Raw genomic sequence first — 13,257 nt, 5'->3', positions numbered from 1 at the left:
TTGTCATTTTTACTGTTTTGTACGTTTGTAGGAAATTTGAGGTCACTTTGGATTTTGCAAAACAAAACATTTTTCAGTGTATGTCCTTATTAATCTTTTTGCTTTCATAATTGTAATATTTCTATGGAATTATTCAGATGCAGTAGTTATGCATTCATCCAATCGTTTAGTGAATGTGATCTTTCTTTGCATGGGTTTCATGAAAACAAAACACAAAACCAAAACAATACACAGCAATATACAGTTTCCACAGTCTTCTCTACATTTTATAAAGTGTCTCCTGTTTAAAGTGCCAAAGGGCTGTCTGACTCCCTTTTTGGTAGCTGCTGCTCTAGTTCATCCACATACGACTCGACCCTGGTTCTTGGTCTCCCAACTTTTAAAAAGCAATACAAGATCAAAAACAAATGACATGCAGAACCCAGTTTCCCCCTAAAATACACTCAGTTTATTAGAAAGATTTAGACATTACAAGAGTGCGTCTTTATTCATTTAATTTAGCACAAGACTGGTTTTAAAAATGTGATGCGGTGTACAGTCAACGTTTTATGACATTGACAGTAAAGTAACTTCAAACAGGCGTTTGTGAACTCCTCCCCCCAGAGTTTCATATCCATTAATAATCATTAATGACAGTGAGAAAAAATATGAAAAAAATGAACAAGACATCAAATAAAAGTGGAAAAATTGTGCACAGCTTCAAACAAGGCATTCCTGTGCATAAGTAGCCATATTGTTACATTTCTCCTGATTGAACAGTCATATGTGGCAAAGACTAGCTGCAAAATGGAGTGCAAAACACCTGAGGTTTTTCATGGTGACATTTTAATTTTACCCCTGTGGACAAAACAACTAAATATTTTGCTTTCATCGAGTAGGAGTGGGTATCTTTTCAGTATTGGCAGCACGAAGGATAACCGACCCTTCAAATGCAGAAGACGAAAGCAGAAGAGAGGAGTGAGACTCCAACCCCCCCTCATTTCTTGGCTTGCTTGGTGACCATGTTGCGGGGGGGAGTCACAGGACGGCTGCCGTTGGGCTTCTTCTTCTCAGCTGGTTTCAAAATCTACAAGAGAGATTTTAAAATCAGAATCGGAGGCATTTCAAGTGAAAACGCATCATTTTTGCATTTTTGTTTCAAGAAAGGTTTTGTGTTTACACGACAACAGCAGAAACGCAAACAATGCAGTTAACTGCCAGGCCACTGGTTGGCGCTTTTGATTGTTTTTGTAATGAAACCAGTCACACATGCTCGCAGAGAACCATATGCTATAAACACTAACAATGGGAGAACACGGACCGTCAACCAAGTTGGATTGTTATTGCAGTGACTGTCAAAATAAAACAACCAAGTCCTGGGAGACGATGGACTGGGAGTCATGACACTCTGGAGGCCGCCATGTTTGTTAATGTCCATCTACTGGAGCAGAAGAACTATTTACTATGGTCACGGTGTGCTTCCACCGAATTAGAATAGGTTTTATTCTGAGTGTCACGTGAATCATCTTCTAAACTCAAAGCATCTGCACAGGTTTCCCCAGGTGTCATTAAATTGCTTCAGTTTGGTTCAATTGTCTCAGTTCAGTTCAATATGGGGAAGACTGCAGACTTGACAACTGGCCAGAAGACCATCATTGATACCCTCCATAGGAAGGGTAAGCCACAAAAGTTCATAGCTGAGGTGGCTGGCTGTTCACAGAGCGCTGTGTCCAAGCATATCAATGGAAAGTCTAGTGGAAAGGCAAAATGTTGCAAGAGAAGATGCACCAGCAAAAGAGATGACCGTGAGCTTCAGCGGATTGTCAAACTGATTGTCAAATCTGGCAGAGATCCAGAAAGAGTGGAAAGAGGCGGGAGTCACAGCTTCAAAAATCACCACATTCAGACGCATCCGGGACATGGGCTACAACTGTCGGGTTCCTTGGGTCAAGCCACTCCTGAGCCCGAGCCAACGTAGGAAGCGTCTCAACTGGGCCAAGGAGATAAAGGACTGGACTGTTGGCCAGTGGTCCAAGGTCCTCTTTTCCGATAAAAGTAAAGTGTGCCTTTCATTCGGGAATCAAGGTCCAAGGGTTTGGAGAAAGACGGGCAAGGAACAGAACCCAAGCTGCTTGAGGTCAACTGTGAAATATTCACGATCAGTGATGGTTTGGGCTGCAATGTCCGGTCCAGGTGTTGGTAAACTCTGCTTTCCTAAATCCAAGGTCACTGCAACAGTCTCCCAGAATGTTTTAGAGGACTTCATGATTCCTTCTGCTGAGGATCTGTATGGAGATGCAGATTTCATCTTCCAGCAGGACCTGGCTCCTGCTAATGCCGCCAGAAGCACCAAAACCTGGTTTGATGTCCCTGTGCCATCACATTGCTTGACTGGCCAGCCAACTGGCCAGACCTAAACCCCATTGAGAATCTCTGGGGTATCATGAAGAGGAAAACGAGGGCCACCAGACCCAAAAACAAGGAAGCGCTGACAGCAAGCATCAAGGATTTCCTTGATGCTGGGCTTCCATAACTCCCGGGCAATGCCACAGGCCACGGTTTAACTTTTTGAATGGTATTATGGAAATAAATTCACTTTTCCATGATATTCCAATTTTTTGGAAAGGGTCTGTGTGTGTGCATATATATATATATGCACACACAACTAATACTAATTTAAAAGAAGATGAAGGACAATTAGCCAAGCTCCTGCTATAACAGAGGCATATTTCCGAGCAGGGCAAAAACACTGCAAACTGTTGACAAAAGAAAGGTGCAATACCTGAAAGGAGCACATGAGAGTCTCATCCACACTCATCATGGCACCAGCATTGTCAAACTCTCCACAGTAGTTGGGCGCTGAGAACAAAGTGACAAGCTGCCTCTTTGCAAAGAATTCATAACCGTCCTCAACGACCTGCGAGCGAGACGGTGAAAACAGAAAAGACAGGTTTTTACATTCCAGAATGAACTTCTATACATAGTCTCAGCTGTGTGGTGTCCACAGTACAGTTAATCCTGATGTTATGGATGAAAACCACAATGTTTTTATGACAGTAATTGGTTAAAAGTCTGTCCAATTGACAGTTGGTTAAACCCGAGTGTTTCTTCCATGAACAACCGCCAGCCAACAACGTTTTAGAGGTAAAAGTTACCTCAGAACTAAATAAAGGGCCAGGTTTGAGCGGTCGACATGCACAAATTTCCTGTGATGATTCCTCGTATTAGGGGAAAGGTCTTGCGGTGAAAATGCTGCTTATGTAACTGGTGGACAGTTTAAGGGTCCAAGCACCAGAAAGGTCAAGTAATGCAGTGCAGCTCTTTGCACAGCATGTGCTGCCCCTGCATCAAGCGTGTCAACATCTCGAATGATCTGTCAATACTCAGCCTCACTTCTGCCCATCACTGCAGAGCTGATGGAGGTTACCTGATGGGCACGGCAGATCAGATCCAGGTCGTGCTTGTGCAGGAACTTGGCCACCACCTCCGAGCCAAAGGTAAATGATACACCCCTGTCGTTCTCTCCCCAGCCCAAAACATCTTTGTCTGGATCAGACCAGAGTAGATCGCAGAGCAGACCCTGGTCAGGTACGTCAGTCGGGCGCATAATGCGCCTGATCTGCTCCATGGACTGAAGGTCGGGTGAAAGACCTGCACGGAACAGGAGAGCACAAGGTACAAATAAACACACGGCTTCTTAGGTCTGCACGTCTGCGGCAACAGTGTTCTTCGGAGTTAAATAAAGACCTACTGATGTCAAAGGCAACCTGATTTCTTTTGTCTGCTGCACCAGTGGAATTAATGGTTCATGTGTGAAATCATTACATTTACTAAATTATTCATATTGAAATTCAGGTACATACCTCCATGGCAGCAAAAGATCTTTTCATCAACTATAGCAGCAATGGGGAGGCAGTTAAAACAATCTGTGAAGGTCTTCCAGAGTTTAATGTTGTACCTTCTTTTACCTGAAACACACAGATGAAAATGTCTTAATTCTTGAATAAAAAACAGTTAGTGATATGTTTTTCATAAGATATCAGCTATGAGAAGTTAATGTCTTGTGCTGTATGTACTGAAGTTAGCAGGATAACCAGTTCGCCAGCATCTAGACCAGGGGTCGGCAACCCACGGCTCTTTTGTCCTTCCGCTGCGGCTCCTTGAGCCTCCGTCCCACTGCCGTTCATCCCGGAGCGGGGCGAAACGGTAAGGTAAAGCGCACCCAGAACTAGCTGTGTTGCGCGGTTCCACAACAGAAAGTGCGGTAAATTGTAGTTGGTGCGGTGAACGATGCAGGGATGTAATGTCATTACGCAACAATAGTGGCGCAAAGAGCACAGTAGTTGTGGTCACAGCTCCCCGCAGCTGCAGCTCAGCGGCCATGTGAAGCCGTGAGCTTCCTTTTTTTGTGACACAGTGGAAAACCTAATTAATAAAAAACTGCAGCGCCTGGATCTCCTCTCCTGTCACTGAGCGCCGTGTCACTCAGTGCTGTGGAGCGCCGATATTTCAATAAACCCAGTCAACAAAACAACCAGTGAGTGCAAAGCAGCGTATGTGAACAATAACAAATTAGATATTTTAATATTGCGGACTTGTTGAGAGTGACGATGCTCACTAGCAATCATCAGACGACTGGAGGAACAATGCTTCATGCTCAAAGCCACAGAGAGCAACAATTATTCCCTTAATGCTATATAATCCCTAACTGCACAACTGAATGACACTGAAAGCCGCAGTGATGGTTCCAAAAAGTACGATCTCCCACAGACATGCGCAGATTTATTAATATTATAGCAACGACGACGGGGGGTGGGGGTGGGGGGTGGTTATGCGACTCCCAGTGTGAACTTTTCAGTGGGAAACAAGTCCAAATGGCTCTTTTAGTGTTGAAGGTTGCTGACCCTTGATCTCAAAGACAAAAATACTGTATGGAAAAGTAAACACAACAGAAGAAAAACTAGGATGAAAAAACACCAAAACTAAGTTCTACGATGATACACTGCTGCCATCTGATGCACAACTGTGGAATGACCTTAAATTTAAGTACTGCACGCACCTTTAAAGAGACGATTTTGTCCTCTTTTCTCCACTGCTGCACATAAAGTCACCTCAAACAGCTTAATGAGCCTCACAAACATGTCGAGTAAAGACCAGAGTCCATTTTTTATTATGTGCATAACACACGGGGTGTGTTCACACTCGTAGTGTGACTACTTGTCCCACATTGAAGCTGTAAAGAGCCAAAAACCTTCCACATCGCCTCAAATTCAAGCTGGCATTTTAAAAGCTGGCTAAAAGACATAAACAGAGCACATTTAACCTCTACTCGTAAATACCTCACAACAGAATATCATACATCAAGGCTGCGTGCTTGGAGAAATGTGCATGTTTTATCATTGTGAAGATGTTTCCACCATGTTTAATAAATGTATAAAACACTAAAAGCAGTGAGTCGAAGATGTACAAGGCTTTGCTCATCCTAATCTATTAACCCTTCAAACAAGTGGCCATATTGTAACCAGTGCATCTCTTTTAGTTTCCTTCTTAACCAATGATGGCAAAACGAAGGAATAGAATAGAATGCTTTATTTGTCATTATAATTAATATAATGAAATTGCAGGTGCTGCTCTCTTTGGGATTAACACATTCACACATTTCATTCAACAGCATGAGAACTACATTAAAATATATATGTACATAAGTTAAAGTATAAAATTAAAAAAAGGTAAAAAAAAAATAACACATTTTTTAAAAGATATTGATGAAACACGACAACACTAAAAATACTAGAGTCCAGGTGAGCTGTTATTTCAGGCTCTGATGGCTGAGGGATAAAAACAGTTCAGAAGTCTTGATGTACGGGCCTTCATTGATCTGTAGCGCTTGCCAGAAGGCAACACTTCAAAGATGTGATGTGCTGGGTGGGAGGGGTCTTTAAGGATGGCATTTGTCCTTCTCAAGCAACTGGAGCTGGCGATCTCCTCCAGGGAGGGCAGAGGGAAGACCCTCTTCTTGTCTGCAGCCGAGCTTCCAGCGTACCAAGCTGTAATACAGTACATGAGTACGCTTTCTCCTCACAGGCTCTCGTGCTGCACTCAGGTGTGCCAGGTGCCCCGCCTCCCCACACAAGAGTGATTGACAGTCAGTGTTGGGAAAGTTCAGTTTCTACATGAACCAGTTCAAAGTTCAGTTCACAAATTCAGAGTTCCAAAAATGAACTAGTTCATAATTCTTTTTTTTCATTATGTTGCTGCGAGCTTTGGAGTTACATGATGCACCTGAACGCATCACCCAGTATCAGCAGCATGAAGCTTGTTAACCCTTAAAAAGCCGAGTCGTCCGCCGCAGGGTTCAAAGCATGTAAAAAAAAAAAAAAAAAAAGAAGTAGCGGCTTGTCGACATGAAAAGTGAAAAGTACAGTAACCATACGAAGATGAAGTATTAATGGTGGAGATGGAGTCTGAGGGAGTGCTGCTGTCTTCTACTTGTTTTTGTCGTGATGCTTTGCATCTTGATGACGTATGCGGCGGTGTGACTCTGGTGGCTGCTGTTGCCAGATTGGCTGTTTTCCACCTACATGTTAAGACCTGTTTACGGTGAGCCTTATCCGGGTTTTCCACTGGAAGGCTCAGAAATCTGGCAACTCTCTAAAACAACATTAAACTGTGAGAGCCGTTCACTAACACCAGAATGAGCACCGCTCACAGTGACGTCTTTGGTAAATGAAAAATTATCCAGCCTGGCAAACTTATCAAGCTCATTTTTAATTATCGTGCAATTAATTGATTTATTGATTATCGCGACAGGCCTAGTCATGTGTGTACAAAGCGTAAAAGAGAGAGCTCAGCACACAGCCTTGTGGTGAGCCGGTGCTCAGGGTGAAGGTGGAGGACAGGTGAGAGCCCTGCCTCACTCTCTGTGGTCTTTCAGTGAGGAAGTCCTTTATCCATGCACAAGTGGAGGGGGCAGGTGCAGGTCTAGCAGTTTGTTTATCAGAATGTATGGGATGATTGTATTAAAAGCTGAACTGTAATCGATGAACAGCAGTCTTACGTATGTTCCAGGTTTTTCCAGGTAGCTCAGCGTCGACTGGAGGGCGAGGGTGATGGCGTCCTTGGTGGATTGGTTGGCCCTGTAGGCATATTGATGAGGATCGAGTGCTGAGGAGAGGCAGTCCTTGATGTGATGAGAAACCAGCTTCTTAAAGCACTTCATCACCAGTAATGTGAGCGCGATGATCCGGAAGTTGACAGGCTGCTTTTTGAGGACGTTTTTGGGACAGGAACGACGGTGGCTGAGGTCAGAGACAGGTTAAATAACCTGGTGAGGATCTCTGAAGGTTCATGTGCACATGCCACCAGCACCTTTACCAGGATACCATCAGGGCCAGGAGCTTTCTTGGGGTTCACTGACTTAAGTTCACGCCTCACCTGGTGTAGTTGGAGGGTCAGGGAGGTGCTGCTGTAGGGTGGGGGAGGAGACTAGGGCTTGCCGACCTCAATCCGGGCAAACAAACAGTTGAGCTCATCAGCCAGTGGAGCATCAGCTTTAACATTTCAGTTGGTGCTGCTCCTGTAATTGGTGATGTGGTTTATTCCCTGCCAAACTCCTCTTGGATTGTTGTCAGCCAGATGTCCCTCTATTTTCTGTTTATACAAGATCTTGGCTGCTTTGATGCCCCTTTTCAGGTTTGCCCTGGCGATACTGTACTGTAATTTATCTCCCGTTGAGAAGGCGATGTTGCGGATTTTAATCAGTTGCTGTACTTGACTGTTCATCCAGGGTTTCTGATTTAGAAAAACCCTGATACGTTTTTTCACAGTCACGTTCTCAACACAGTAGGAGATATATGAGAGTACAGTTTGTGTGTACTCTTCCAGGTCTGAGTTTTTGAACATACTCCACTGTGTATTCATGAAGCAGTCCTGCAGCTCAGAAAGTGCTTGTGCAGGCCAAATGTTAATGGTTCTGGTGGTGGATTTGAGTTTTCTCCTGAGTGGGGTGTCAGCTGGGATAAGGTGCAGGGATAGATGGTCTGACTGTCCAATGTGGGGCTGAGGAACTGCTCTGTAAGCATGTGAGATGTTCCAGTACATATGATCCAGCATGTTGTTCTCCCTGGTGGCACATTTCACATATTGTTTTAACTGGAGGAGAACAGACTTTAACCGGGCCTGGGTGAAGTCCCCAGCAATTATATGCACCCCATGAGGATGAGCCTTTAGCTGCCTGCTTACCATGTTGTGCAGGTGGGCGAGGGATAGGCTAACGTTAGCATCAGGAGGGATGTAGACAGCCATTGTTTATACTGCTCAAAGCTCTGGGGAGGTGGAACGGACCGCAGAAAACCGTCAGAGCTTCCAGGTCTGGTGAGCAGTAACCGTCAATGTCTCGGCTCTGTGTGTACCAGTTATTGTTGACACATATGCAGAGCCCTCCTCCTCTGCTCTTACTGGAGCCCTTGTCGAGGTCCAGCCGGTGAGTGCCCCCCCGCCCCCCCTCGCTGCACGGCCGAGTCTGGGATCATGGGATGAAGCCAGGTTTCAGTCATGATCATCACACGACAGTGCCAGATAAAGTTGTCCTCCGCTATTCTTAGCTCCGGTTCGCTCATCTTGTGTACGATGGATCTGACGTTGGCGAGGAAGAGACACGGTAGCGGGGGTCTGTGAGGATGTGTCCTGAGCCAGGTTAGCATACCCGCTCGACAGCGACGTTTCTGCCTCCTCTCCCTCCTCCGCCTGCAGCGCCTGGTAGAGCCAACAACAATCCAGGGAGCTCCAGGTGGTCTGCAGATGTCCGCTGGGATGTCATGGCTATGCTGGAATTGGCGCATAACTAGGGAACTACATTGTGTTCCGAAATTTATCATTTCTTGTCGGGTGTAAAGGAGCTGTACACAGCAAAGCTCTCCAGAAGACAGAAAACAGCACAACAGACAAATGAACATGGGAGAGCAATGAGCCGCAGTGCCCGTGCACGCCGCCATCTTTTTTTTGTTGTACTACGATATTGGTGAAATTAGATATGCGAATATAGAGATTGGTGTTATTTTTGTACTACTGCTTAGAATAGCAAGGACAGAATTTGTATATACCCTAAAAACTATTAAACAATGTGAAAAGCTGTGTTTGAATATCTGTCCTTTTCACAAAAAAGAGAAAGAGACTATATTTAAACAGATTTCATAAGTCACAAAATAACACATTGTATATGACATAATATTAGTACTAAATATCAATGTTTCAGAGGAGGCAAAGCAAATTTGAAGATCATTTTTGCTATAAATGTTTAGATATGTGTGATTTTGGTTTTAAGAGATTGTGTGAATGTTTTTAAATGGGTTATATATTCACACTGATTTTAAAGTATTTAAATATCTAAAAGACCCAACACCACACCAGGGTTTAAATGTCCAACGTACACATACTTTAGTGTTTGCAGTATCAAATAATAAAGACATCTTTAGTCCGTTTGCACTATAGCCTCACCGCACCAGTGTGTGAGATCTGCTTCTCTACATTGTGTTCATGCAAAACAATCATCCTTCCACACGTCAATCACACCAACGGTTTGTTTCCATTTCAACTACCGCTCACAGTTTCAGTGAATAAAACCCAGAGCTCCATACTCACACTCGTCATAGAAGCCATATATTCTGTTGATTGACGCACACTCGTGGTTTCCCCGCAGCAGGAAGAAGTTCTCTGGGTATTTGATTTTGTAGGCCAACAGGAGGCAGATGGTTTCCAGAGATTGCTTCCCCCTGTCCACGTAGTCGCCCAGAAACAGGTAGTTGCTCTCCGGAGGGAAGCCCCCGTACTCAAACAGCCTCAGCAGGTCGTAGTATTGCCCGTGGATGTCACCTGTGGAAGGTAAAAAAAAGTGAGTATAAACTGTGTCAAGCTGCAATGAAACTCCACTGAAATTTATAGGTTAAACAACAAATGGTGAAAACTATTTGAAAATGACGACGTCGATAATATGAGCATCCCTGGTTTAAGCACACCAAAGCGTCAGGTAAAATCTTTATTTAGTCATGTTATTGAGATGAGAGCATTTAGAAGAAAAACTAATTACACTTCAAGATTTTTCTTCTTCATGATGCAAATGAACTGAAACTATTCAAGACCACGCTTGCTTTAGTTTTCAATTCTTCACTTTCTAAGTGATAATATAAAATATTTTTTAAAATAAATATTTCATTTTGTAATGTATTAGTAACCTACAATTACCATTTTGTTCAGTATGACAGCAGTAAACTGGAGATTTAATCTAATGTAGTTAACTAATTATTACAATTTTTCCCCCTGCATTTATAATAATTTATGAAACTTTATTGAAAACAATTATTTAAAAAAGATGTCAATATATACAATGTTGATATGAAAGCGTTCACCTCTCAAAAGGACAATAAATCTGAATAAAATACTTATTCCTTCCTATTTTTGTGTTGCTGAGTGTGTCCTCTCTCTTAAGTTATGTTTCAATGTATATATTGAAAAGAGAAAACTGGCTTGTGGCGGCCAAATGTTCATATCGCCGACATCAGTTTTTGATAATTCAATATCTGCTCTTATCACAATCTGATGACAGAGTAATGAGATAATCACAATGATCAGATTCAGAGGTGTTGACTTCAAAAATGTGATGATTAAAAAAAACCTCTGCGCGATATTAGATTTCTTTCAGACTTTAAGACTCAGATTTCCTGCCATTTAATAAACACCTGGTGTTGTGTTGTGTGCAAATAATGCATTATATAATAAGAAAAAAGTACTCAATAGCCGTAGTCAATAACTGAAAGAAATACCGTCACGTATTTATCCAAGTTATGAGTTTTCTCAAACTGGAAATGGTCAAATATATCTGATTTTGAACAGCAGTGATTTTAAGCATACGATATGATATGTAAATGATACATAGGGGTAATTTATTCTGACTTTAAATTACTAAGAATAATCTGACCAAACATCGCCTTTACCTGGAAATGTCCACTATTCACCTTCTGCCTAGAGCATCCAGGTTAAATGTGGAGGTTAAAGTGACTGGCGCTTGTATAGAATACTACAGTACTTTGTTGTGAGTGACTACGCTCATACAAACACAGAAAAGTAAAAAAGTTAAAGTTAGACCAGAGAAACCAGACGATAGCTAGCATTTCTCAATGTGAAACGGCTATAGAGTCATGGACTGATTTCAAACCTCAATATTTTATGCCAGGGTTTGAAAATGTACCTTTGAATTCTGAGTTAATATTTCATGTTGAGAGACCTCTGGGAAGATCTGAATGTTTGTGTTTGGTTATGGATGGATATTAGTTCCTTATATATCTAATTTTACTATTTATAGAGGCAAACTTTGAATATAATAAAATGATCAGGCAAATTTACGAGTGAAGTGTTGTCAAAATAACATTCTGTGATGTCGTGATTTATTAAAGCTACACATGCGTATCACAAATTACATATGTGTTAGTGTCTAAAAAGGTCTGGAGCCAACATGAACATAAAAAGGTTTAAACAAAGTTCCGTGAGGTTTAGAGCTCTTCTGCCAAGTTGACAGAGTCATGTTAGACCGAAGAAACAGGATGATACTTCAAATACAGTGCAGCATTCCTTAATGTAAAACTGCTACAGATCCATGGATTGCATAAAAACCTCTTGATTTAATTCCTGGGGCTTCAAATGTACATTTGATTGTCGAAGGGTGATTGTTTTAGAAAATAATTATGGTGAGAAGATCAGAATTGATGTATTTGGTTATAGAGGTATATTAATTCCTTATATATCAAATTTCACTATATAGAGAGGCAACCTTTGAGTATAATAAAATATTATACAAATTTGAGCACACTTACGATGTTTTGAAAAATAAAGAAATGTCAACCTTCCGTGGATTACACTGTGGGGTGTAGTGTGTTATGAAGGGTTAAAGCAGTTTTGGGTAATAGTTTCAGCTCTGCTCACTGACTTATATTGTGTTTTGACTGTCTATTCCTTGTCAGCTGTCTGACACATCTGTGGAAGTCATGTTGAAGTACCACAGATCTTGAGAGGAGCCTCCAGCTCCAGCAGGATGGGCTGACTGAGGAAGATCTCCCTGGACTTCAGGCACAGCCCGCGGATCTCGTTCTCCTGCAGCTGCACATTCTTGCCCGGCTTGGCTCCTCTGACTGCAGGGGTAAAAGGTAAACATGGAGTCATGACAGGAGTTGTTCGAGAGGGCTTCGAGCAGGAAGCTGGCTTCAGTTTGACTGCGACAGAATGTGAAAAAGCTGCGGCGATGCGCACTGGGAACACCGTGTATCTGCCTGTGGCTTCAATGTCCTTCAGATGTACTACGATCCTCAGCTGTTACACACACCACGACTATTTATAAATAAAAATGAGACACACGGCGATGTCAACTGTGACATCTTGATGTGGATGATGTAAACATTGAAAATGCAATGAAGCGTGTGCCAAAAGAGAGCGATTTTAAACGGTGAACCCCCTGCCCCGCGCTTTTACTCACCTTCTAAAAGACGTTGAATGATACTGTCTATGTTGAGCTTGTCCACATCAGCCATCGCAAGTGTTAGCGTGAATAAAAACGGACTCCGTGGAAATAATGTAGGTCTGTGAGCGCGAGCCCGCTAGCCGTCCTAGCATTAGTTGTTAGCTCCGGGTGAAGCTGTGACCCTGTAGCGGCGGTTTTAGCTGAGAGCTGCTGGTCTTTAAAATCTAGAAAGCTACTGGGGTATCGCAGCTTTTTTAAAAAAGGCATCCAGTGGTGGGGTTTTGTTTGTTTTCTTTGAAAAGAGGGACTTAAAAATAATACGCCACACTAGCCATTAGCTAGCTGCCCCTTCTATTTTTCCTCTGCCGCACCTTGTTGGCGCAGCCCGCCGCTGGAGGAGCTGCAGCTCTACTGCTCCCTAAAGGCCTGGATGGAGAACTGCACCGGACCCCGATCCGTCCTGACACACTTAGCTGATGGAAACACAGTGTACTGCAAGGTGTTATTTTTATCAGTCTCTGCTCTGCAGCAGGTTTTTCTTTCGTTTTAGTTGCACAAAATAAGAATATAATACAGAATGACAAGATATGACAATGACAAGATAGATTATATCAAACCCTGCCTCCGTAACCTGGGTGTGTCTTTTGACCAGTCTCTGTCAATATACAGCCATGTCAGCCTGTTGACACGTTCCTGCTTTTTCCACCTGCGTAAAATTGCCAAACTCAAAGGAATGGTATCCAAGGTGGAGCTGGATATGATATTGGATAGTT

At 42.8% G+C, this 13,257-nt stretch overlaps 1 protein-coding gene across 1 annotated transcript; it reads right to left on the bottom strand.

Annotated features, from left to right (window-relative positions):
• Positions 1 to 422: 422 nt before the first annotated feature.
• Positions 423 to 12,926, bottom strand: ppp1cc (protein phosphatase 1, catalytic subunit, gamma isozyme). The gene is made up of 7 exons (XM_080467500.1): positions 12,500 to 12,926; positions 12,027 to 12,158; positions 9,619 to 9,849; positions 3,843 to 3,947; positions 3,407 to 3,630; positions 2,762 to 2,896; positions 423 to 1,066 (listed from the first exon to the last, which is right to left on the bottom strand). The coding sequence occupies exons 1-7, from the start codon at positions 12,552 to 12,554 to the stop codon at positions 977 to 979; spliced, it is 972 nt and encodes a 323-aa protein (XP_080323626.1). The 5' UTR covers positions 12,555 to 12,926; the 3' UTR covers positions 423 to 976.
• Positions 12,927 to 13,257: the final 331 nt, after the last annotated feature.

Source organism: Lipophrys pholis (genome assembly GCF_963383615.2).
Source record: "Lipophrys pholis genome assembly, chromosome: 7".
In the NCBI taxonomy this organism is placed as follows: domain Eukaryota; kingdom Metazoa; phylum Chordata; class Actinopteri; order Blenniiformes; family Blenniidae; genus Lipophrys; species Lipophrys pholis.
This window is presented reverse-complemented; position numbering and strand designations above follow the sequence as displayed.

Bases quoted from the DNA above. Each gene is read 5' to 3' on its own strand.
- ppp1cc (XM_080467500.1), bottom strand. From the start codon at position 12,554: ATGGCTGATGTGGACAAGCTCAACATAGACAGTATCATTCAACGTCTT. The intron at 9,850-12,026 runs GTACTTCAACAT...TACCTTCCACAG, and splicing joins GGCTCCTCTCAAGATCTGTG to GTGACATCCACGGGCAATAC. The intron at 3,948-9,618 runs GTGAGTATGGAG...TGTGTGTTTCAG, and splicing joins ATATGGCTTCTATGACGAGT to GTAAAAGAAGGTACAACATT.